Below are 25,176 nucleotides of genomic sequence, written 5' to 3'. Positions count from 1 at the left end.
TCCTGCCAGGCGCCAGGCGGGTGCCTGGCTGGGGTGGGCGGGATATAGGCACCTCGTGCCTGTCCAGACCAGCAGGAGTCGGCGCAAAGTTCAGTTCTCGGGGCCCACAAAGCAGTCCCACGGGCAGAGGCCCAGTGACACGGGTTTATTTGCAGCTATGCAGGCCTGGAGACGTGTGTGGCCCATCCACTAGGTGGGGGTCAGCAGGTCAGTCTGGGACTGCCAGCCCGGGCCTGTGAGCTCATCCTGCACTCCCAGAGGCTGAGCATCCAAGCAAAGGGGCTGCCAGCTTCAGGCTGCTCAGGGCTCACCTGTAGGGGCACCTGTGCACTGAGTGGGCATTACCCATGGAGTCTGTCCCATAGAGGACAGCCAGGGTGGGAAGGGCACCAGAGGCAAGCCTGGGAGCTGGAGCAGAGCCGACTTGGGGGCCCAGGTCTCTGCAGGCCTGTCCTAGAAAGAGAAGACAGACGTGCCCAGTGTGCCTACCACCCCAACAGGGCCAGAGCTGGGACCAGGGGCCAGCACCCAGCTCAGAGCAAAGGAGAGCCTCTGGCAGGCAGGGCTGCCCCACAGTGGATGGGATGGCCAGGAAGTCATGGCGCCCCTGCTGCTGGAGGCTTGTGGGCATGCTCCTGTCAAGCCTAGTAGAGCAGATTCCTGCCTGGTGGTGGGGCGGACTCCATGCTCAAAGGCCTCAGGGACGTGACACAGGAAAGGGGCAAGTAAGCCCTTACCTGATGGTGGGAGTGACTGATAGCTTTTCATCTGACCTCTCCTGGCTGATTAGGTCTTAAGAAGGAAGGATGCTCCCATGGTGGAGCCTCAGCCCCTGGCTCTGCGGTGGGAGGGAGATCCTGGGGTCAGGGCCCTTCCTGGACTCCTCAGACTACAGCCCTGGGAGGAGGATGGGCAGTAGTTCAGGAGTCGGGGCTGGGAGGCAGAGGCCCTCCCGATTTTCTGAGTGACCTGGGGAGGTCCATCCTCTCCCCTGTCTTTAATGTCTTCACAGGTTCCATGGTACAAACCCATGGTGCATCTCTCCTCCCCAAAGTGCATATAGCATGAGCTGTGTGGCCTTTCCGTGTCCCCTGCGAGACTCCTGGAGGCACCCTGGGGCTGAAGAGAAAGAGGGGGACAGTCTGGAAATGTCCCCTTCTTAATGCAAAGCATTCACCAAAGAGAGCAGACTGGTTGAGGAAGTTCCTTTTCAAGGGACTGACCTCAGGGCCCTACCTGCAGAACGGGGCCCAGGCTAGGGCAGAGCAGTCTGTCCCCACCGTGGCTGTCGAGATAGGCCCCTGGGCAGGCCCGTTTGCTCTCTGCCTCTTGCAAGTGACAGCTCAGACAGGCCTGTCCCCACACTTTCAGCCCAGACAGACCTGTTTACACTCTTGTTACACGAGCGATCTTGTTTATATTCTGGCCACCTGGACAGGCCTGTGCATACTCTGGCTGCCCAGAAGGCCAGTCTGCCCTGTGACAGCCTTTCTTAGCCCAGTAAAGAAATGCTGGCCAGAGTATGGTCACTAAGCCCACAAGTCTTAAAAAACAAAATACCTTTATTTAGTTATCACTGAATTTGCAAACACAGGAAGGAACAGATATCTAACTCCACTTCATCCCACAGGCTTTTGGGGAGTGCTGACCCCAGGGCCACATGGGCAGCTTGACCACAGTGTCCCAGGCGAGCCTGCCTCCTGGGTCCCGGCTGGCCCACCATCCCGTGGGAGGCTGGGCCCGATGTTTCTAAGGGCCCTGCAACTCCGATGAAGACACCCCTGCCTCCACAGCGATGGGCTGTCGAGAGAACTGGTGGGAGGGGAGGCTGGCCAGCTGTGGCACGTGGAAGGCAGCGGGTCCTGCCTTAGGGCTGGACCTGTCCTTGGGGAGAGCTGTTTGTCTGAGGCCACGTGTTGCAGGGCAGGGTGGGGGCCGGCCCGGGCCAGGACACAGCTGGGGAAGAATCAGGATGTTATGTCTTCAGAAACGGAAAGCAGTGACTGCAGGCCTCCTGGAGAGGGGCAGTCTTTCGGCATCTGGCCCTGCAGGCCCCCTGTCCTCCAGGAGGGAGTGGCCAGGCTCAAAAGACTTGGGTTAGAGTTCTGGCCCTGACAATACTTGCCCTGAGACCTGGGGCGAGTGTTTGTAGCTCTCAGAGCCTCCACTCTGCGATGCAGCAAGTGCGGACCGTAACCCCTGCCTGCCGTCCTCACAAGCCAACCAGAGGACACGGCACAGCCGGGCCTGGACCATGCGGGCCCATCACTCTCCGGCTGGGGCTCCCACATGCGTTTCCCTGCTCTGACTCCATTTTCCTTCCAGTGGGGCTGACTCTTGCCTCCCCAGGGTGGGAAGGACATGTGTGCCTGGCCCCTGTCACTGCTCAGGAAAGTAGTGACTTGAGGTCCCGCCCTCGGCCCTTAACCCTGGAGCCGCGTTGGCCCCACCAGCTCTGCAGGCTCAGACGTTCGTCTCGAGCTCACTGATCTCGATGGTGCAGTGGTCCAGACTGGTGGCAGCTGCCTCCTCGTCCTGCTCCACCTGGACGGGGACATGGTGGGGACAGGCGGGGCCCAGGGTCAGCTCCGAGGCCTCAGCCACACTCTTCACACAGCCGTTCTGCTGTGCCGCCACGATCTCCTGGAGGCTCACCGGCTGGGTCTCACAGGGCGGCAGTTTCTGGGGAGGGAAACAGGCCTTGGTAGCAGCAGGAGGGACTGTGGTTAGACACCAGGGAGGACTGAATGAGCAAAGGGCTGGGAAGCACGTGATTGGTTTTCCTACAGACATGCTGTGGGACCTTGATAGGTCACAGGGCCTCTCTGGGCTCCAGTTCCAAGCTGTCCTGCCTCCCTCAAGACTGTCCTAGTAGAGAAAGGGACCTGACCCACAGGGTCCAGTGAAGGACTTGGTGGCTCCCCTGCCTGGCCTCAGCGTCCTCAGGGGGTGGGGCAGCCTGCTCGCCGTGTTTCCTGAAGCAGCCCTGAGGACCGTGCGGCCTGGGCCGACGTCCAGATATGCACATTGTTGCCAGCAGCACCGACAGTACCCACGGCAGGTGCAGGCTCGCTTCTCTTGCTTTGTTCCTCACTGCGCCTCCTGTGCCTGGGCCAGCCACAACCGGCTGGCAGGGGAATCAGTCACCCTGGACCTAACCAGGAGACCAAGGCCCCGAGGCACAGAGGCACGGGCTGAGAGCTGCCCGCTGGGCCATCCCTGCAGATCTGGTGCCCTGCCCCCCGACCCTGCTCCACCCTGCCAGGCCCTTGGGGTGCCGGGCTGGGAGGGAGGCACTGCTCTCACCTCAGTGCCCGCGTCCTGAGCAAAGTCCTTCCGGCAGATGTGGGCCATGATCCCCGCGGCCAGCGCGTCACCCAGCACGTTAATCATGGTGCGGAAGCGGTCCCTAGGGAGCCGAGGGGTTGGTGAGCGTGGGCGCCGGACTAAGGGGGGCTGGAAGGGACAGCGTGGGACAGCTGCCAGGTGGAGCCCACGCAGGGCGCCTGCTGGGTCTGCTCAAGCCCACCCCGCTTGGCGCTGCTGAAGCAGTTGATGCAGGCGGGCTTCGTGGGTGTGTGACCGCAGTGGCACAGGGCCTGTGCTTAGGAGGCCCGGGCTGGCTCTAATGCTCTGCTCTCACCCTCCTGAAATTCCTGACAATTTTTGAGCAAGGGATCCTCCACTTTCGCTTTTGAAAACTAGGCCCCACAAATTATGCTACCAGGCTGGTATTGACGAGTGAGCACCCCCACTGTGCCAACCACTGCTGCTCCCCTGCCTGCCCCCAATGCCTGCCGCCTGCGGGGTGGAGGTGGGGGCGAACCCCACTCACAGAGCCCAGTCGACAGCGATGATGAGGTTGATGTCGTCGGTGGGGAGTCCCACGGAGGTGAGCACGATGACCATGGTGACCAGCCCAGCCTGGGGGATGCCAGCTGCCCCGATGCTGGCCGCGGTGGCTGTGATGCTGCAGGAGGGGCAGGAAGAGGAAAGGAGGAGCACGAGGGGCAGGGCTCGTTGCCCCGGATCCAAGAAGGAGGCCAGAACGCCAGGCCTCTGGGGACTGCCGCATGGAGCAGTGGTTGTTAGGAATGCCACCCCAGGGAGTTCTCAGGGTGGTGGGGCACGTCCCTGCTCAAGGTCCTGCGGTGCCATGGGCCCCCAACCCTGGCCTCAGCAGAACCTCCTGAGAAGTGTGTGGAAAACCCTGTGTCCACAACTGCTGCCACGCCCAGAAATTCTGATCGTCCACTGGCACACCTCTGCCCATACTCCCTCTGGGGCCTGGTCCCCAGGGTCAGACTCATGCCCTCAGCCGGCCTCTGCCTCTCACCCCGGCACCCTTTCCTCAGCTCCACCACATCAGCGGCTCCTTGGCTGTCCCTCATCCTGCCCCTGTCCTCTGCTCCCCTGTGCCCACGTACAGCGCCCTCCCGGCCCTGCGAGTCTGGAATGCAGGCCCTCCTTGGGGCTTCAGCTTCCCAGCCTGCTTGAAGCCCCCTCTCAGCAGGGCAGCCCTGGGGAAGGAGTCCCATGCCCTGAGTCACTGGGGTCAGGACACGTCCCAGCCCCTGCACCGACTTGCTGTGTGGCCTAGAATGAGCCCCTCACCCTCTCTGGGCCTCAAAGACCCCATCAGATTTGGGAGCTCGAGAATCCTGAAGGTTCTTCCAGCACCCGCCCCCCACAATCCATATTGGGCGTGGGGTGTCAGGAGAGCACCTGATGGTGATGATCTGGCCAAAGTCGAGCTCATAGTTGTTGACCTGGGCAATGAAGATGGCCGCCACAGCCTCGTAGAGTGCGGTGCCATCCATGTTGATGGTGGCGCCCACGGGCAGCACAAAGCGGGCAATACGCCGGTCGATGTGGTTGTTCTCCAGCAGGCACTTGAAGGTGATGGGCAGTGTGGCTGAGCTGTGGGCAGAGGGGCCAGTGTCTGCCCGCCACCCTCATCCCGATGGCCAGGGCCTCTGGGCTGGACAGGAAGCTCGCCCCGGCCCTGGGCAGCTGGCCCATCACAAGGAGAACAGGCCAAAGGGGCTTTGATAATGGTCATGAGTGGCACCCTCCGGGGGTGCGGGATCGGTGGCCAAGCCAGCCCCACCCAGGCCCAGGCCCGCAGAGCCCAGCACAGAGGCTGGAAGCGAGTTCCCACGCACTGTGCTGGGCTCTGTGTCACGCTCTCATCTGATCCCCACAGCTTCCCGTGCGGGAGGGTTTGAGTCCATTTTACAGACGAAGAAACCAAAGCCCAAAGGGCCAGAGGGGCTGCCCGGTCACACCGCGCTGGCCGGGGTGGATGAAGGGGCTACCGGCAGGCTCCGGGGCTGGCTCGCAGTTCCCATTCCAGCCTCCCGCTCACCAGGCAGCCCTGCCAGCTTCCTCCCCTGTGTGCGCCTCAGTTTCCTCGTCCCAACAGCGCCTAGACCACAGGGCTGTCGGAGAACCCAACGGGGTAAGCGCTAAAGCATCTGCACGTCGCAAGCCCTCTGTCACTGAGCTGCTACCGTTTGGTCACTGTGTTGCCTCCTGGAGTGCCTGGAGGCAGTGCGGGGACGAAGGCTCAGGTTGCTGTGGCCCCCGAGCCCTTCGTCTCCCGCAGGTTGCTGCCTGGGGAGCGCCCCCCACATGCCGGGGCCTCCGAGGCGCCTAGACTTGCTGGGCCCGAGGCCATGGCTCCTGCTCAGCCTGTGGCCGGGGGCAGTCACGTGGGACTCCCTCTTTCCTCTCCAGCTCCTGGCCCCCACCCTGGCGGAGGTTCCTGGCTCCAGGGCTTTTCCTCCCTGGGGCTCCGCTCCTCTTGAGTCCTGCGGGAGGGGCTTCTGCTGTCAGGGTGGGGTCGCTGGCTGCCAGGGAAGGAGGTCTGTGGGGGCCCCACGCCCATCTTACAGATTGGGAAGCTGAGGCCCAGGGAAGAGAAGGCAGAGGGTTGGAGGGAAGAGCCAGGCTTTGGCACTGGAGAGCTTGGGCGACTTCCTCCATGTGGAGCTGAGACACTCACTGTGGGGAGGGCCACCCTTTCCTCACAGGCTCGATGCTCCGAGAGGAAGTGACCACATCCTCTCTCGGCCCATCGACAGCCAGGGTTGCACGACTCGAACTCATGGGCTCATTGGCACTCGGTTCAGGGATCCTGAGGCAGGTGCCACTTTGTTCAGCCCAGACTGGCCTTCCGCCACAGCAGCCCTCTGAGGCAGAGGCCACAGTGGTCCCCAGTCTGTATATGAGGAAATTTATGTCCAGGGAGCTCAAGTGGCTTGCTAGTCACACAGCTAGTGGGCGATGGAACCAAGGTTCAAATCCCCACGGGCTCGCGACACTGCCCAGGTTGTGACGGGGCATCCAGCCAGGACGTCCCAGCGACAGTAGACAGGCAAAGACCCTAAACAGTGCAGCCCTGACTCCAATGGAAGTGGCAGCGAAAGGTGACAGCAGTTGAGGGTCACCACTCTTCAGCTGTCCCTGGCCCTGACGTGTGGGAGCCGACCCCCACGGGGATCGAGCGTACCGTCGGGATGGGCAGTCGGGGAAGGGAAGGCCTCAACAAAGGCTTTCTGCCATCCGGGCAGGTGGGGCCTCAAGCATTACATTTCAAATATTGGTCTCGTTACCATCGCTGCCCCGTTTGTGAGGCAGGGACTGACACTCTGTGCTTCTATGGCTACGGACAAATGATGGCTGGACAGATGGACAGAGGTCAGCCGCTGCCACCTCCCCTGTCCTGCCCGTTGCCCATGGCTACCTGGAGGAGGTGGCCAGTGCGATGAGCAGGGCCTGGAGGATGCCCCGGATGAAGACGATGGGGTTCTTTTTGGTGATCAAGAAGTAGAGCGTGGGCAGGATGAAGAGGCCGTGGACCACCAGGCCACACACCACGGTGACCGCATAGAAGCCCAACTTCTTTCTGACAGCCGTGGGGTCGTCCATCTCCAGGATCTTGCCAGCGATGAGGAATACAATGCCAAAGGGGAAGTACCTGGGGGGGCAGCCGGCTCAGTGCCAGGCAGGCAAGGGTCCCAGGCAGCCGGGCACCGACTGCCTCACTGCCTGGCCTGATCCCCGAGCCTCCCAGAGCTCCCGTGCGGACAGAAAGAGACTGTGTACCAAGGTGGCCCGCTCATGGCAGCAGGAATACCACCACCGTCCCCCAGCCCAACTCTGCACAGCCTCTGCCCCTCTGCCTTCCCATCCAGGCCTCGGAGGAGTGCCCCCACCCTCCATAGACCCACGTTTCAGCCCAGCAACGCCACAGCCTCTGTGCATGACCTTGGGCAGGCCTCTGCATTTCCCCATCCGAACTGTGCAAGGTCGGACTAGAAGATTCCTAGGGTCTGAACTCTGAACCAAGGAGCGGCAGCTGATTCTCACTTGCAGTGTTCTTTTTCCTCCAAAAGCTGAGCCGATAAGGCTCCATGTGATGGGGAAACTGGGCCAGGAGGGCAGAGCCAGGCTTTGCTCGTAGCTCCTCCAGAGGGCCTGACCAGGCGAGAAGTGGCAGGCCCAGGCTGACACTAGGCCTGGTTAGGGCCGGGGGACCCAGGGGACCATGGGCAGCTCTGAGGGCCCCAGGGCAGGTCTGAGCCTCCTGTGTAGCTTTCTGTTCACTCCTAGGAGGGCAGAGGCTGGGACCATGGTGTCCCTCTATCTGCCCAGGGCAGGGCTGGAAAGGGGTAGGGTGGGGTAAAAGAGGACACCCCCACGGCCCACAAGGCTTACCACACAGCCACCGCCACAATCTTCATGACGGACTCATTGAGGCACTGGCAGAAGCTGACCAGGGGGACCCCACTGTCACCCATGCGGCCCAGCATGATGCCTGTGGGGGCAGGGACACATGAGCATGTCATAGATGCCGCAGACTGAGGCTCAGGCATCCTCAGTGCCCACACGTGCCAACACACGCTGGTGGCAAGGCAGGGACAGCCCTGCAGGCACATGGATAGCAGCCTTTGACGCACCGCTGCCTCCCCTCCACTCTCTCCTGTCCTCTCCTCACCTCCACCATGGGACCAGGGCGGTGAGCACAACAGGACCCCCATCTCTTCCTCTTCTCCCTTCTCCACAGCAGCAAGTGTCATCTTCTTAAGACAAACACTAGCTCCCCAAACACCTGGACTGTCACCGAGCTCCCCACTGCTTCAGGCCTCGCTGGATCTGACCCGTCTACACCTCTCACCTCCCTCTGGCCCTGCTCTTCCCTTCCTCACTATGCCCCAGCGTCATGGCCTTCTTCCTGTTTCTGCAATAGTCAAGCTCTTCACAGCCTCAGGGGCTTTGCCCATGTAGTCCCAATGCCTCAAACATTGCTGCCCAGCTCTCCACGTGGCCTGGAGGCCCAGCCCCACTCCCCTTGGCAAACTCCCTGTTTATTCTTCTCTGTCTCCTCTCTGATCCCTTAATATCACTTATTACAACTTGTAACTTTTATTTTCCAGCTGTTTTTTCTGTCTCCTCTGATAGAAGGTCAGCTCCATGAGGGCTGGAGTGACCTTAGGTGGCACCTGGTAGGGGCTCAACAGTGATCATTGAATGAATGAATGAACAAATGGGTGAGTGACAAAGCCTTTCCCGAAGCCCCTGTTATTCTCCCCTTGGGGCTCTGGGACCCCCACGTGGGAGGTGTTCACGTATGTACTGCTGTCCCACGGGTGAGCTCCAGACAAGTGGGCACGCCAGACCACTCCTGAAACAGTGACGAGTGACTGCTCTCCCTTCTGACGACCCAAAAGTGGAGAGTAAAACACACACTGTGAGGCCGGCCCCGCCGCACAGTGGTTGAGTCTGATGTGCTCTACTCTGGTGGCCTGAGTTCACAGATTCGGATTTCGGGTGTGGACCTACACCACTTGTCAAGCCATGCTGTGGTGGTGACCCACATACAAAAAATAGAGGAAGGATGGGCACAGATGTTAGCTCAGAGAGAATCTTCCTCAGCAAAAAAAAAAAAAAAAAAAAAAAAAACCCAACCCACAGGCTGTAGCTGCCCTCGTGCAGCTTCCTGTAACTGCACTCAGAGGTTGTCCGCTGACCCAGCCAGGGAGGGCAAGCCAAGGCTTGGCCCCTGGCCTGTGGGACTCCAGAGAGGGGCTTCTCCTGCGCCAGAAGCCCTGAGCCCACCCCGTCCATGGAACAGTTACCACACAGTGACGGGATGAGGTGGGGGCCCTGCTGGGGTTGGCAGGACAGGCCTGAGTTGGAGGTGACACAGGGCCTAGGCCAGCCCAGCTGGCCTGTGGAAGCCTGGCTGAGCTCACACCCGGGTCCCTGCCAGCTCTGTCCCTCCCCAGGCTATTCCTCATCAGGCTCCACTTAGATTTCCCTGGCAGCACAAAAGGGCTCTGGCTTGCTGGGCACTAGTGTGCATGGGACCCAGGGTGGGGCAGTGGCCTTCCTCCAAGAGGCAAGGCCAAGAAGGCCTTAGCATCAGCCCCAGCCCAACATCAGGGAGGAGATGGGAAAGGAGGCTAGGTTGAGAGAACCAAAGAAAGCCCCATTTGGAGGAGCTGTGCAACTGTGCTTGCTCACACTCAGACATGGGCACACACCGACACAGGCACTACAGATGTGGGCACACCCTGATGTGGGTTCGCACAGATGCAGGTACAGAAAGAATGGGACACACACAAGCAAGGCACAACCAGATGTGGGCGCCTGCTGACCTGGGTTCACATACACAACTAAACACTGATAAACAGACAGTTACACGTGTTCAGCAAACACTTGGTGAATGTAGTCGAAGGGTCTCCAGGGTTTCATTTGCTCTGCCAAGAGACACCCTTTCCATATGTTCCCACCCCTAAGAGAGAGGCCATGGCTGGGGAGGAGGAAGAGTGTCCAGAATTGGGGACTGTCAGATGTGCTGAGGGCGCTTCCCAACACTGGCTTGTCACACACTCAGTCACTGAGGTCCTGGCCTCTGCACACCTGCCCTTTTGGCCAAGATGATAAGAGCTCCATTATCCATCACCGCCCCTACATCCATCCACCCGTTTCTCCAACAGATTCCACTCAGAGCCTGCTCTCGCCAGTCGCTGGTGGGCTGCAGGGAGGAGTGGAGGACAAGCCAGGCCCGTCTCTGCCTGCACGGAGCTTATACCAGCTGCCACGCAGACATTCAACAATTACACAATCATGCAACTGCAATAGGGTCAAACGTTGAAGGAGCAACACAAGGCACCTGACCAGTCTAGGGCCTTGGGAAGCCTTTCCTGAAGGTGTGCTGCTTACACAGAGACTCCCCCAAGGATGAGAAGGGTGCAGGGGAGAGGAAGGGGCAGGAGCCACCAGGCTGTGGGAAGAGGGAGGGTCCTCAGCGAGCCCCTCGCAGTGGCGGCATGGCTGGGGGAGTGAGTGGGACCCGGTGGCGCAGAGGCCTGCAGGCCGTGTGCGCTGTTTGGGCCCCTTCCCAGTGCAGTATGGAGCCTCTGGACACTTTACGCAGCAACGTCGTGACCCTGCAAGGTGGACACTCCAGGACAGGGGACTCCTTAGGCAACTTTTGCAGAAACCAGGCCAGAGATGACCGCAGCCTTAGGCCAGGCTGTTGGCAGTGGGCTGAGGGAGGCGCAGGGACTGGAGGGGCATTTCAGAGGCAGACCTGATGGGATCTGGAGGCGGGCTGAGGCAGGGGGCGCAGGGAGGAAGCCACCCCTGGATTTCGTGCACGAGCAACCCGGAGGATGGTGAGGCTTCTCCCTTGGAAGAAAACCCTGTGGAGAAGTCAGGGAGCGGGAGAAGACCTCCCAGGCCCTTGGCTGGGGCGATGGGGAAGATGGATGCCAATTTTAGAAGAAGACTCATAATGATCCCTGGCATGGCCTAGAAGGACAAGATTGAGCCTGACAAGGTAGATTGTTCTGGATGGGTTAGGAGTTGTCCCCAAGAAGGAAAATGATATTGCACGTGTGTTGGCGTTGGTGGGGACACTGCAAGCAGAGGCATATCCAGAGGTTTTGTGGGATCTGAAGCTTATACACTTTGGGGCCCTCTTTAGGAAAAAGAATACAAAATTAAAAAAAGATACAGGCCTCAGAAGGGGCCTGTGCAAGTTGAACTTCACCAGCTTCACGGCAAAGAGTCAGTGGCTGGGGCTTGGGGGACCCAGAGAAGAGCAGCAAAGAGAAGGGAGTGGTCAGGGAGCAACTGTGGCCCAGACACAGCACAGACAGGTCTGAGGAGAGAGGGGCCACGTGCGGCCCCTGTGACTGGGGATGGAGGGCAAGGGTCTAAATAAATAGTGACAGCTGATAGTTCTTAGATTTTTCCCCCTCCTCATCCTCCCCCGGCCTGCCCACCGGTATCCCCAGACCTCAGGAAAAAGTTCAGGAGCAGGCCGCTGGGAGATACCGGAGAAGGCGGAGGCAGGGTCTCCCTTCAGGGAGGGCAGACACACCTGGAGGCAAACTAGCACCCAGGGATGGGGAATTCCAGCACCAGCTTGGGGGAGGGCTGGAGACACCTCAGCAGTGGAATGGGCCTTGAGCCACTCTGTTGGAGAGGAAAGGAAGGAACGCCTGCAAGACGGGAGGGTCCCAGGTTCTGCGGATACTGGATGCGGGGTTGCAGGGAGGGACTGGCTCCAGGGCACCGCTCGGGGGGCGGGCAGCACGTACCCATGGTGGCGGAGAAGATGACGATGCCCAGCACGTTCATGCCATCGCTGGTGCCAGGCTCTGACTTGTAAATGACCTCGGGCGGCGGGGTCAGGTCCAGGGCGAAGTTCTGCACATGAGAGCCATTCTCTTCCTGGACCCCGTAGATGAGCATCCGCCGAGCAGGGGCCTCCTCCGATGCCATCTTGGGGGACTTGATAACGGCGGTGGTCTTGGTGCGGTACTGGTGGGCGACACCCCAACCGGGAAGGAGTCAGGGCCAAGTGTTGTTATTAATATCAACAACAACAACAATTAAAACATCTTGGAAGTGCATTTGTATCCACTCATGAAATATTTGATTGACAACACCCCTGTGAGGTAGGCAGGACAGGCATTATTATCAATATTTTACTAAAAAGAAAACTGAGATTCCTTCATTCCTCTACACACTACCCAGCCACCCCTTCTTCCCTCTTCTTCCTTCTACGCATCATTACACCCAGCTGGGTCCCTCTCTAGCCGTCCGTCCATCTCCTCACCCGCCCGGGTAATTTTCCATTCACCCATCTTTCCCTTCCAACCATCCCTATCCATCCACTGAAAAGCCAGCCAGGCCTGCCTTTCGCTCATGGAACCTTGAACCTTCTATTTAAAAAGCTCAGCTTGCCCCAAGCCTTCTTGGTGAGATGAGGCCCCAGTTGAAAAGAATTGAGCCACTGAGCAGCTTACCTTTCCTCCTCTGCCCCCAGGGCATTCCTGGGTCTTTCTCTCTCATTCCACAGGTACTAGGAGCCCAAACAAGGGACTCCCCTATCCTCCCAACAGCACTTATTACCCAAAAAGATAAGCCTTGGGTGGGTTGGGGTGGGGGTGGGGGAGACCACTAAAGAAATATATGGGACCTAAAGTTTCTGTGCTTCAGTTTCCTTACCTGTCAAATGAGGGTCATAATAGTACCTGGCTCGTTAGAGGAAATGAGAACAATGTATGTAAAGGGCTTACAACAGGGCCTGGCATACAGTCAGCCTCACGTAACCATTATTGCTGTTATCACCACCACCGCCACCATCCTCATCATTCCAGTGTTGAACACTCCGTGCTGAGTGTCAGGGATACAAAAATGAACCAGACATGATTTCTGCTCTTAGAGTCTTAGGGAGGAAGTGACTTACTCTTTCTGAGAGTCAGACAGCTTCACAAAGAAGGGGACATTTGATTTGGGTCTTGAAGGATGGGTAGGAGTTTGCCAAAAGAAAAAGGGCATTCCAGGTAGGTATGAGGTAGAGCGATGTTCTCTCTTTCTCTCACACCTTCAATAATTTCCATCACTGTTGGAACACAATCCAAACTCCCTCGTTTAGCATTGAGGGCCCTTCACCATCTGCCTCATTTCACAGATGAAGACCCAGGAGGTTAGGAAAGATATACTGATTAGCTCAAGGTTTCACTGCTCCTTATTTTGGAGCCCCCTCTCCAATCCTCAGCCATCTCCTTTGTGTCCCTAGACCCAATGCAGGGCCCAGCACAGGGAAGGGGTTCAGGAAATGCTTGCCGGATTGAGTCAACCAACCAGCCGACATTTTAGAAGGGGAAGAGAATTAGAAATTATTAGAAGTGCAGACAAACATTGGTACACAAGGATGTGTACTGTAATTTCTAAAAGGACAAAACTTTGAAAACAACCTAAAGGACCACCAAAAGGGAAAATGTGTAAGTAAATTACAGCCCAGCCTTACAACAGGCTATTATGGCACCACAAATATTGTATTTTTAAGAAACACTTAATAACTGGGGAAAATGCTCATGATATAACAGGAGAGAAAAAAAGCGCAGAATGCACACTGTATATGCACTATGATCCTACTTTTATTTTTGAAAACATATTTATGCAGAGGAAAAAAAAATACTAGAAGCATACCGACTCCTACGTCTATTGATAGATGCCAGAACGAGAGAGGATTTTTATTGTCTGCTTTATAGTTTTTAGTATTTTCCTAATATTTTATAGTGAAAGTTATTATTATTACTATTAGGGGAAAAAAGGACTATTTTAACAAGGAAGAGAAAATAGGCTTAGAAGCAGACAGGCCTGGGTTTACCTGCTTGCACTAACATTTACTAGTGGTCTAACCTTGGGTAAACCCTTTAATCCTTCTGACCCTCCCTGAGGGCAGGTTATCGAGGGCTGAGTGAAGCCTGAGTGTGAGCATGGCTAACCCTAGAGCAGAGGCTTCCCTCCACCCTCATGTTTTTCTTGCGAAAAGCTGGAGCCCAGGGCAGGGGTGTGGCCATGGGAGGATCTAAGTCCCCCTGCCTCTCTGCCCTCTAGCATCCCGCCCCCAGGAGACAGGGAGACTTGCTGGGGAAGCCTGTCACTTCCCAGCTGGGCCCAGGCCCCCCCGACTGCCCTCCCCTCCATCGCCCAGGGACCCACTCACCTGTTTGAATGTGGCTTCCACCAGGTTGGCTGGGAACATGTTCCTGGAAAGAGAGTCAGGAATTGAAGAATTCCAGAGCCCAGGCCAGGAGGGCCCTTGGGGTCATCTTAAATCCTCCCTTGGCAGTCGAGGCCTTCCATGGCTCAGCTCCCCCTCCCTCTTCCATCTCACCTCTTCCCACCTCCGGCCACCCCCACTCCCCAGACGTAAAGCTCCAACACTAATTGCATACAGTTCCCTAAAAGCGATGCATACTTTTCCAGCATCCAGGCCTTCATCCACACTGTTCCTTCTGCCTGGAATGCCCTTCCTGCTCCTCTGGCTAACTCCTACTCCAGTCAATCAGAGGCCAAGTCTTCTCTGTCTGCTCCAGGCCGACGCCTTGGCCCACCCCTGTGGGTCACCCATCTCCAGCACGCTGCAGTGCGTCACTGGTCACGCGTCTGCCTCCCCCAGACTGGCCTCCCTGAAGACGGGACTCGGCCTTTCATAGAAGTTGGATCCTTATTTACCCTTTGCACCAAAATAAATTCCAGATGGTTTAGAGAAATAAATAACTTTAAAAATGAAACTGTAAAAAGCTAGAAGGAAGGATGGGTTAATGTTTTATCAGCTCTCAGGATATGGAAGGACTCTCTAAGAACCAAATGGGCAATAAAGAATCACAGATTTTACTACATTCAGATTAGTTTTCTAAGCGCAACATGGTGTCCTGGATTGGATTCTAGGACAGAAAAAAAGGACATTAGTCGAAAAATTGGTAAAATCCAAATAAAGTCTGTCATTTAGTTAATAGTGCTGTACTAATTTAATTTCTTAGTCGACAAACGTGCCGCAGTTATGTAAGCTGCCAATGTCGGGGAAGGCTGGGCGAAGGGTGCATGGGAGCTGCCTGTACCAGCTCCGCAACTTCGCTGTGAACCTAAAATCATGCCAAAACAAAAAGCTAAAAAAATTGAGAGGCTCTCTAAGACAGACTAAAATACAAATAAAATTATAAAACAAATGACAAACTAGGGAAGCCATATGACAAAGTGTTATCATCCTAAATCTCCGAAGAGCTTTTACAAATCTTGTCCTTGTCGCCGTGTTCACTGTCTGTGCCCCTCATCAGATCGGCTCCCTGGAGGGCACCGATCTCCGCTTTGTTCTCTGCTGAGTCCTTGTACCTGGAAGAGCGCCTGGGACATAAAAGGCCCTCAGTAAATATTTGCTGCATAAATAAATGGACCACAAAAACGTTAATACCCCAACAGAAAATGACTGACAGTCAGGACTGGGCACTTCACTTTGCGAAAGAGGAAATGTAACTAGCCAAAAAAGCTGTTCAAAAAAGTTCAACTTCATCAATAAATTAAAGACATTTTCATCTATCAAACTGGTAAAAATTTTTTTAAATAACAATACATGATCCTGAGGAGGTTTGGTGACATGGGCACCCTCACGTGGATCTGGCAGCAACATTCTGAAAAGTAATTTTCAATTCATATGGAGGGTCTTAAAGGCGTTATATCTTTGTCCCTAGGATCCACTTCTAGGAATCTGTCCTAAATCAGAGATGCTAATAAAGGTTTCATGCCGTGCTTGTACTTCCTGGAACAGGCCACGTGCCCACTCTCACGCTGCCTCCTGCGTCTGGACCATGCTTCCCACCTACTCTTGTTCTTGGCAAATCTCTTCTCCTCTTTCAAGACTCAGCTCACACACCATGGAGTTATATATGTGAATATGAGTGCACGTTACTTCTCAAATTTACACCCCAGTAGCCGCTGTTGGAAAGCAGAATCTATAATTTTTTCACTGCTACTAAAATACAGGTTCAGTGTAAGTGTGTGGCAGGAGGAAAATGAGCCAGAAGACTGGGAAAGAATGGTCATGGCTTTTCCTCCTAATTTCAGCTTTGTCACAAGGGACAGAAGCAGCAGGAGTCAGAAGCTGAGATCCCAGAAGCTCAAATGAGGCTTTTTTTCAACGAGCTATAAGCAGAGTTCTGCCACCAGAACAGTAGCTGCCTGCAAAGGCTTTTGACATCCTGCAGACCCACAGCCCCAAAGCCAAAGTTAGCGCTGGGGGTGCACCGCGCACAGCCCGCCAGAACACAACGCTCTAGCGGCCTCGGGTGCTCAGGACCACAAGGGAGGAGTCCCACACGGCACCAATGGCTAAGAGCTTGGAAATCTCCTCTGGGCACAGCCCCAGGAGGGTGGAGGGGCTTACAAGGCAGTTTTCTAATGAAACATACAGGGAAGGCTGCTTCATCCTGAGCAGAAACTAAGAACATTCAAAAGGTCGTAAGAAACCGAATGGAACTTACACCCAGTATGTATACTTCTTTACAACTTCCTTTAAAATTAGAATAGTTTAAAATGTGTGCTGTGGCAAGGATGGCAGTTGAATGGAACGTCCTCATTCTCTTCTCCATCCTTTCTAACAGAAGACCTGGGATGCTACGGGGACCATCAAGGCCCCACAATCAACCCCCACTTCCCAGCCTCTTTTGCCAAAGGGGTGGCTGATGAGATGTGAGTGAGAGCTGCCAGGAGCTCCTGGAAAACTCTTGAAAAGGTGCCCACTCAGCCAGGACCCTTTAGTGCTTTCCTCCAACTTTCTTCTTCTGCTGGAACACAGACGTAGTAACAAGAGCTTCAGCAACTTTGTTGAACGATGAGACAGACTGATGATAAAAGCCAAGTGCTAAGCACGGTAGAGGGAGTAGAGGATCCTGCTAACCACGAGCTGCCCACCTCTGAACGGTCTGTTTGGGAGAAAATGCAAGCCTTACCTATTTAAGCCTCTGCTGCTTCCAGTTTCTCTTAATTGGCAGCCAAAAGAAATTCCTGACTAATACCTGGGCTCATACTAATAATAATGAACTTATCCTATAGATTTTAACAAAGAATTACACTTTTTTTTTTTTTTTTTTGCTGAGGAAGATTTGCCCTGAGCTAACATCTGTGCCAATCTTCCTCTATTTTGTATGTGGGGCACCACCACAGCATGGCCATGGACCAGTCGTGTAGGTCCGTGCCGGGGAACTGAACCTGGGCCACCGAAGTGGAGTGCACCAAACTTAACCATTCGGCCATGGAGCTGGCCCCAGGAATTATACTTTTGATTATTAAATGGGAAAATGTACAACATCTTCTTTGGGCTTTGAACACCCATGGGAAGGCTTCCTCTTTGCCCCACGAGGCCTATGCTCCTGATGGCAGTTACATAAAATGCAGGCATAACAAGCCTGGGAGACATTAACAGCACGCCCATCAAGTACCAGTGCACTCTGCCCTGGGCCTCCCTGCACTTCTCAGGGCAAGACCACCGCTCACGGGCTCCTCTCCTCACTTACTATTCGTAAGAGCCCACTGTGACTTCCAAACTCACCCTAACCCCATGTCCCCAACCCAGGTCCCAAAGGTGGGAATTGTTCCTTTCTGAGCACAGCTCCCGAGAGCTTCATGCAATCCCCGGGAGGGTAACTGGGAGCTATAAATAGAGCCAAGTCATTGCCTAATCGCTCTGGTGTTTTAATAAGATTGGAAACAAGGGAGGGGCCAGCTCTGGCTTGGGCTTTTCCTGTGAGGCTGCACTCTGAGCAGATGCCAGTTTTGTGGAACCCCAGTGGAGCCCTGGGAAATGAACCCATGTCTTGGCGAGTTGTCCAGGGACGTGGCCTGTTGTGTTCCCCTGGAATCACCTTTGAGAAATGGACGCCTGTCATGTTCCCACCCCTGAGGCGTGCTGTGGGCCTCTTTCCCCCGCCCGTTGGCCCCACATCTTTCTGACTTTTCATTTGCCCCCCTGCCCCAGTGCCTCATTCCCTGCCCTCCTTGTTCTGGTTCAGTATCAGCACTTGGTAGGCGCCCACTCTGGGCCAGAGCAGGGCCCCTGGTGTCCTCACTTTCTTCTGCACGGTCTCTCAGAAGTCTGAGCTAGAAGGGGGCTCAGAGAGGGGCTGTCCAGGGTACTCTTCCCGTCTGTCTGTCCTAAGATGGGGGACAGCGTCGTGCAGGGACTTAGATTTGCCTCCCCCCACCAGGTCCCAGCACGGGGCCTCTGCCCAGAGCAAGTGCTTAATAAAAGTGGGCTGAGTGGAACGGAAGTGCCCGTACCCCCTCCCAGGGCATCCCCTTGCCTCCAGTCACACCCTGTCCACCCCACCCTGCTCCAGTCCATCCTTCCCAAACTCACAGACTTCCTGTTCCTAAAGCACAGCAGCCACCTTCCCAGGCTGGATTCCAGGTCTTCAAGGCCTGGCTCTGCACGGTCCTCCCAACCTCATCTCCCAGACCCCCCTTCCAGAAACTTCTGCTCATGCCCTGCAGCCTCCTTACTGGTTTGTGGGCCTTTGTGTTTCAGAACCTCTAAGCTGGAAGGGATCTCAAAAGCCACTGGGGAAACTGAGGCCTGGAGAAGGGGGCGGGCTGCCCAGGGCCACCCAGTGACTTAGTGGCAGAGCTGTGACGAGACCTCACATCTCCAATGTTCTGGCTCGCTGTCCCTGGAAGCATGTGATCTCTGTCTGCAGCCCCACTCCCTGACCAAGAAACGGGGACAGTGGTGTCCAGCCACCCAGCTGTGCAAAACAGCTTGCCTCGGGGTGAGAGCCGCCAGGGAAAAGCCTCAAACCAAAAGGATCGACTTTCACCATGTGAAAAGCAACCGAGAGCAGGAACGGCTCCTGGAACATTTGACTCGGACACGTGTGGCTGATCCAGAGCCCTCAGCCCCTCAGCAGGGGAGCCCGCGGTGGGGAGGGTGGGGGCTCCCCGCTCCCCGCTCCCCGAGCACTGACTCCTCTCACCACAGGCGAAGGCTGTTCTGAATCACAGAATCCGAGAAATGATGAATCATAGTCACCAAATCTGAGAAATAATGGACCTTAGAAAGGAAGCTTCTCGAAATTCCTCTTTCCTTGGCTCCCAGGACATGTGCCCTCCTGGTTCTCCTCCTGGCCCCTGGCTTGCCCCTGCTCCAACGCTCCACGCAGCCCTGCAGTGTGGCTGTGGGCCGAGGCTTCCCCGGGCCCTGCACTGCACCTCTGCCTGTCCACCTCTCATGGCTTCAGACCCCACTCCACTGATGACCCGGTGTCCCACGTCTGTGTTCAGCAAACACTGACCCCTCCTCTGTGCCGGATGCTGTTTTAGCCTCCAGGAGACAGCAGGGAACAGATTTTTAAAGGACCAGCCTTCCTGGAGCATATTTGATCCCGGTGAGGAAGTCACAATAAGAAACAAAGACGGACATGGATGTGGTAATGGCAGGTAGTGGTAAGGCTATGAGGAGAGAGTGACAGAGGCTGGGGGCACAGAGCAGAGGTGTGAATGGAGAACGGGAAGGAGCCACGTGCGTTCTGCAGGAAGGGCCATCCAGACAGAGGCAGCGATGGGGACAGGGCACCAAGACGGGACCCTAAGGACATGTGGAGGAGTGGCGCGGAGGCCAGAGTGACTGGAGCGAGAGGAGAGAGAGCTGGAGCCGAGGGCAGAAGCCGATGTGTGTGCTGGGGGGATGGTGAACGGCGGTAGCTCTAGCGAACGCTGCGGATTTTGTCAGCAGTGATGGGCCGTGAGCAGGGTTTTGAAAGGATCCCTGTGGCTGCCGTGGGAGAAGAGACTGCAGGGAAGCCGAGAGGAAGCAGCGTGACCACGAGGAAGAGGCAATGCTGGGCTAGGCCATGACGGGAGTGGCAGAGGGGGACGGAAGGAACGAGGTTTGGGATGTTATTTTGATGGAAGAGCTGACAGAATTTGCTGACGAATTGGATCAGGATATGAGAGAAGGAGAGACATGGAACCCAGGCGGGCAGGACTGAGGGAGGGGCAGATCTGTGGGACAAACCAAGAGCTTAGCTTTGGACATGTCACTTTCAAGATGCCTTTACACAATGGAACGTCAGAATCTGGAGTGCAGGTAAGAGGGTTCCAGGCTGGAAACAAAATTGGAGAGAGACAGTGTGCAGAAAATACTCAACATCACGGTATTGGCTATCACTAGGCGAGTAAGTGTGGGTACAATAGGCCCTGCCCGGACCTCTCTTTCTCGCTCTAGACCCTGTGGGTGAGAACCATGCAAGAGGAACGGAGTTGCAAGTGTTCTTGCATCCTTAGTTCATCACACATCTCAAAGGATAAAAGAGAACTGGGAAAATGGAGGGAGCCGTGGATTGATTGCATTGATGGTCCCAATTAACGGACACTCTTTGCCTTGTGATGCCATCGTCCCCTTCCACTCCAAGTCTGGGCTTGGCCACCTGACTGGCTTCGGCCAACAGGATGTTAGCTGACTTGACAAAAGCAGAGACTTGAAAAAACACTCGTACGTTTCTATTTCCTCTCTCGCTCCGCTACCTTCATTGTAAGAATCTGACCAGGCTAGCTCCCTCTTGGAATCCTGTCACTACCGTGAAATATCCAGACTGGCCTGCTGGAGGACAAGACCACAAGTAGCACAGCTGAATGATCTCAGCCGAGATCATCCTGTTCCCCAGCTGAGCGACCAGCGACCCGCAGGCACACGAGCGAGCTCAGCTGAGCTCAGTCCCAATCAGCAGAAGCTTCCAGCTGACCTATTCACGCACAGATGTAGTTTTAAGCTACTAAGTCTTGGGTTGGTTTGTTACACAGCAATAACTAACTGATCCAGAAGGTGAGAGTTTCTTGAGAGAAAGAGAGAGAGACTGTGCTGGGCATCCATCCCCACAGGGGAGGACGGGGGTGCTTCTCCCCAACTCTAAGCCAAGAGAACTATTTGGTGATCTCAGCTGGGCCCCCTAGCATTTGAGGGGTGTAGGAGCTGGTGCCTAACTCGTGCCCACAGACCCTGGGAAACGCCTGCACTTCCACCAGGGACCTGTATGCTTCCCACAGGCCGGATGTGGCCCTTGCAGAAGGGACCCTGCCTAAGAGAGTCACCCAGAGGGGTGAGGTGACTCCAGCCGAGGAGCCGACCAGAACTTGGGCCCGAGGAGGGTATTGTAAGCAGCCAGATGGAGCAGGGATCTCCCAAGTCAAGAGAGTAAACAGATGAGAGACCCCAGTGATAGGAGGGGCCCCAAAGAACCCACAAAAGCACCCCCAAAGACATACGACCCAGGAGTGCCTAACCCGCTCCCTCCACCACCAGTGAAAGGAGACTTTCCAGCCACTTGCTCTGCTCTCTCCACTGGTCCAACCCAGTGCCAGCAACAGGGGCACAGGCAGAGCCAGAAGGTGAAAGCCACCTATGGTTGGCTTGCCACTCTGGTTTCCAAGTTTGAATCGGATGCGAAAGACTAGGACAGGATTTGTTTTAAATTGGATCTGTCTGGAGTCTTAATATTAGACCGGACTAAATTTCTTAGACCTGAAATTGGCCAGAAAATGGGAGGGACTAGAAAGAGTTCACAGAGCAAGTTTAATGGGGTATCCCTTTGAGTCCAATGAACGCTTTCCAACATGCTGCTTCCCTGGGCTCTGTCCAGCCCTGCTCTCCCCTCACTGTCCTGGGAGACCCCTCGGCCGCCAGGGATGACCTAACGTCCCTACCCGCTGATCTCTAGCTCAGGCTCTCCCACAAGATTCAGATGCACTAGCCAATCACCAGCTGACACCTCCCCCGGGATGTCTGCACTCACTCCAGCACCGTCCTCTGGCTCAGTGACCACACCACCGTCCACTCGGGTGCTCAGGCCAGAAACCTTCGTGCCGTCACAACCAGCACCACCACCTCCTCCACCCGTCCTTCCACCTTGCCCATCCCCTGCTGATTCCACCTCCTGAGCAGCCCTGCAGCGTACCCGCTGCCCCATGCCCACGGCCACCACCCTGGCCCAGCCCCTGCCTGTCTTCCCCTCCTACCACACCCCCGCCCCAACCCACCACCGCTCCGGCAGCCAGAGAGAGCCTTCTGAATGGGATCATGCCATGGCTGTGTTTACAACCCATTTCCTGTGGCCTTTGGGATAAAACACAATGTTTGCCCTGGGTCACAATGCCCTTCATGGTCCAATTTCTCCAGCAACTACTGTCCACTGCCCCCCACACCTCATGCCCCAGTCACACTGATGGACTGTAATTTCTCCCCACACTGCTCCCTCTCAGCTCAGGGCCTTTGCATAGCTGTTCCCTTCACCAGGAAGGCCCTCCCAACCTCCCCTGCCCTCCCACTCATTCCATCCTCTAACTATGGCAGCTTTGCCTCCTCTGACCCTACTCATTGCCCCAACCCACAGCCCCTGCCTGCTCCATCGCAGGCCCACCGCCACATTGTCACTCTCGACTCTTTCTCTCCTCCAGGACCAGGGCCAGCCTTGGGTGCCGGCACAGGGCTGGCATTGGTGAAGGGGTGAATGAGGGACGAGAGGAGAGGGGCCTGTAGGGAGTCAGGGGAGGGGAGTCAGATGTGGGTGCATCACCGGGCCTGCGGCACTTTCCTGGGGGGTAGCAGAGCCCGCGTGGCGCAGGCAGGGGCATCACAAGGTGAACAGCGCGGCCCACGGAGTCAGACAGGCCCGGGTTGAATCCTGGCTCTACGACCTGCATCACATCCTCTTTTTGAGCCTTATTCCCTCGTCTGTAAAAAGGGGACCAATAAGGAAAGGCAGTGGGGGAACCAGTGACTGCTGGCCTTCCTCCCCAGGGTCTGCTGCGCGGGAGCAAGTTCAGTCTGTGACTGGTGCTCACTGACACCTGCTCCAGGCCAGGCCGCGTGCGTGCTGGTGCTGGGCTCCCAGAGGAGCTGACCCTGTCCTGCCCTCCACGTGCCCCCAGCCTGACCGAGGCAGACAGTGGATGTGGGCCCAGCGGGGAGCACATGGCCGAGGGAGCAGAGACAACCTTTGCAGGGCCTCGGTGGCGGCCCCCCTTGTTACCACGAGTGATGGAGAGCAGACGTGGAGCCCCCCACCCCCTTGCCTATCCTGCCTCTGGTCGCATTGCGGGGCTGGGCCTGGGAGCGGTGGCCCCAGCCCGGGCACAGTGTTCCCCAGCAGGGTGTCAGTGGCGAGGGTTACCGGATGAGGTCCAGCAGGGCATCGGCTGAGCTCATGATGGGCTTCCCAGTCTGCTCTGTAATCTCCTTCTGGGCCGCCCCGCCCGGGTGGATGACGGAGACCATGATGATGCCCACAATGACTGCCACGAAGGTGGTCCACAGGTAGTATGCCACGGTGAGGATGCCCAGGCGGCTGGAGGTCTTGGCATCCAGGGAGGCGAGGCCGGACATCAAGCTGGGAGAACGAAGTGGGTCAGGGTCTGTGGGTGGGGCAGGCCCTGCTCCGGCTCTGCCCAGCACCCTCACAGTGCTCTGGGGAATGTGCAGGCATGGGATCCCCCCAGTAATCCAGGCCTTGTAACTCCACCCAGCCTCTTTCTGCTCTGCTCTCTCCCCCATGCCCAGGGTCACTAGCCAAGGCTTTCACGCCTCTAGACCTTTCCATGTGCTGTTTCCTGTTTGGTGCCCTAACTCCTACCCACTAGGTTAGACTTAGTGTCACTTCTTTGGTGAAATCTGTGTGGACTACCTGCCTCTCCCTGAGTTAGGAGCCCCTTCTGAGGCTCCCACAGCCCCCAGCGTCCTCTGTCATGACCCTGGTTGTCACTGTCTGTTTACCTGTCTGTCTCTCTCATCAGATTGAGGACATGTGGGAAGAGGGGCAGTTCTGACTTCTCTGTGGGTCCCCAGTGCCCAGTGTGAACTCTTGGTGCTGCTACCAAGCAGCTGGCTCCTGCAGGCTTGCTGACTGAACCCATGAGGGAGAGTGAGTGAGCTGGCATCCTGGGCTGGGAGCTGGTGACCTGGCTCCTAGTCCTAGCTCTGCTCACTGGCTATGTGACCTCCCCCACCTTTGGGCCTCAGGAGCCCCATCTATAAAATGGGGCCATGGTTAGCTTTTCCCCGAGAGGTGCCACCCTGTGGCCATCATGGGTTAGTACCTGGGCCCAGACTCCCCTTCGAGGGAGGTTGTGTTGAGGGGGCTTGTGGGTCTCTCTCCTCTTGGGTCCTCTCCCCCCTGCCCACCTGTGCAGGTCAGCTTGGAGCTCCTCTCCTCGTGGGGTAGAGGGTGGGGTGGGGGTAGGGGGGAGTGGGAGACTAGTTAAGGAGATGCTTGTGCTTTGCTGCCAAAAGGATTTTTCCCCAAAGCTCTTTCATTCTTTCAGATAATGGAAGTATTTGTCTGGTTTTAATCATGTAAACAAGAGCGGATAATCCTCCCGTCTGGTCCCGCTCCTCTTATCGTCAGGCTGCAGACAGGCCGCCTCAGCATCAGAGCCGAGCTCCGGAGCCTCCCCCACCCTCACCCAGGCTGGAACGGCTGCCTGCGAGCTGCTCTTTCCTGCTGGCTGTAGCGAAGTCTCGCTCTTCTGTTAAGTCACAGTTTAAGGGGCCTCTCCTCCAGGAAGACTTCCCTGACCATCAGGCAGGGTGAAGCCCCGTCTCTGGGCTCCCATAACCCCCGTGCTGCCCACTGTCTCGGCCCCACCACACTGAGCTGCTGATTGTTTACTAGAAGCGTCTCCAGGGCTGGGCCTGGGTCTGATTCAGTGCTGGGTCTGCTGAGCCAGGCGCTGGGCCCTGCTGAGGTCAGCTTGGTAGCAGTTTGCTGAATGAAGGAGTGAATGAATGAATGAATGAGTCAGTGCTTACAAACTCCATTCATCCTTGTCTTCCAGGACGCCATATGTTAGTGACGGGCTTAGAGTGGGTCTCAGACACCAATCCTGAAGGGCTCATAATGAGATTGTGCGGCCAAGGGAAATGGGGGCGCCCTGCAGTCACTGTCCCCGAGAGGGATCATCCCCAGACCAGGGCCAGCACGTCAGCCTGGGACTGAACAGTCCTCTGACCACCACAGACTCCCCCAGGGCCAAGTCCAACTACCTCAGGCCACAGGGAGGCCACGGCCCGGAGAGGAGGACCTGCCTGAGGTCACACAGAAAGCTGGTGGCCACCTGGACCAGAACTCAGGCCCCAACTCCAGGCCTGTCCTTTTTCATGCCTGTAGCTATTCAAACCTTCAGGGCACTCCCACTCTGTGCCATGCCCTGTGCCCACAGAAGGAAATCAGAATCAGTCCCCAGCCTCAAGTAGCTTCTGGTCTGGTGGGCCAGCGGGGAGGAGACAGACACGGACACTTGGGACAAGTGGACTCAAGTAGC

The 25,176-nt window shown here is 56.5% G+C and overlaps 1 protein-coding gene across 2 annotated transcripts in view; it reads right to left on the bottom strand.

Moving 5' to 3' along the window:
- Positions 1-1,544: 1,544 nt before the first annotated feature.
- SLC1A7 (solute carrier family 1 member 7) overlaps positions 1,545-25,176 on the bottom strand; it is a 46,963-nt gene continuing 23,331 nt past the window's right edge. For both annotated transcript variants that reach the window (XM_008531715.2, XM_070609596.1), the window contains 9 exons: positions 23,031-23,246; positions 14,039-14,081; positions 11,619-11,841; positions 7,723-7,822; positions 6,749-6,982; positions 4,726-4,920; positions 3,836-3,970; positions 3,307-3,409; positions 1,545-2,682 (listed from right to left, as the gene is read on the bottom strand). In XM_008531715.2, the coding sequence (XP_008529937.2) occupies positions 2,464-2,682; positions 3,307-3,409; positions 3,836-3,970; positions 4,726-4,920; positions 6,749-6,982; positions 7,723-7,822; positions 11,619-11,841; positions 14,039-14,081; positions 23,031-23,246 (1,468 nt within the window). In that variant the 3' untranslated portion in view covers positions 1,545-2,463. The remainder of the gene's footprint in view (positions 2,683-3,306; positions 3,410-3,835; positions 3,971-4,725; positions 4,921-6,748; positions 6,983-7,722; positions 7,823-11,618; positions 11,842-14,038; positions 14,082-23,030; positions 23,247-25,176) is intronic.

Source organism: Equus przewalskii, chromosome 2 (genome assembly GCF_037783145.1).
Source record: "Equus przewalskii isolate Varuska chromosome 2, EquPr2, whole genome shotgun sequence".
NCBI lineage: Eukaryota > Metazoa > Chordata > Mammalia > Perissodactyla > Equidae > Equus > Equus przewalskii.
Note: the sequence above shows the minus strand (reverse complement) of the source record. Positions and strands in the feature narration are given on the sequence as shown.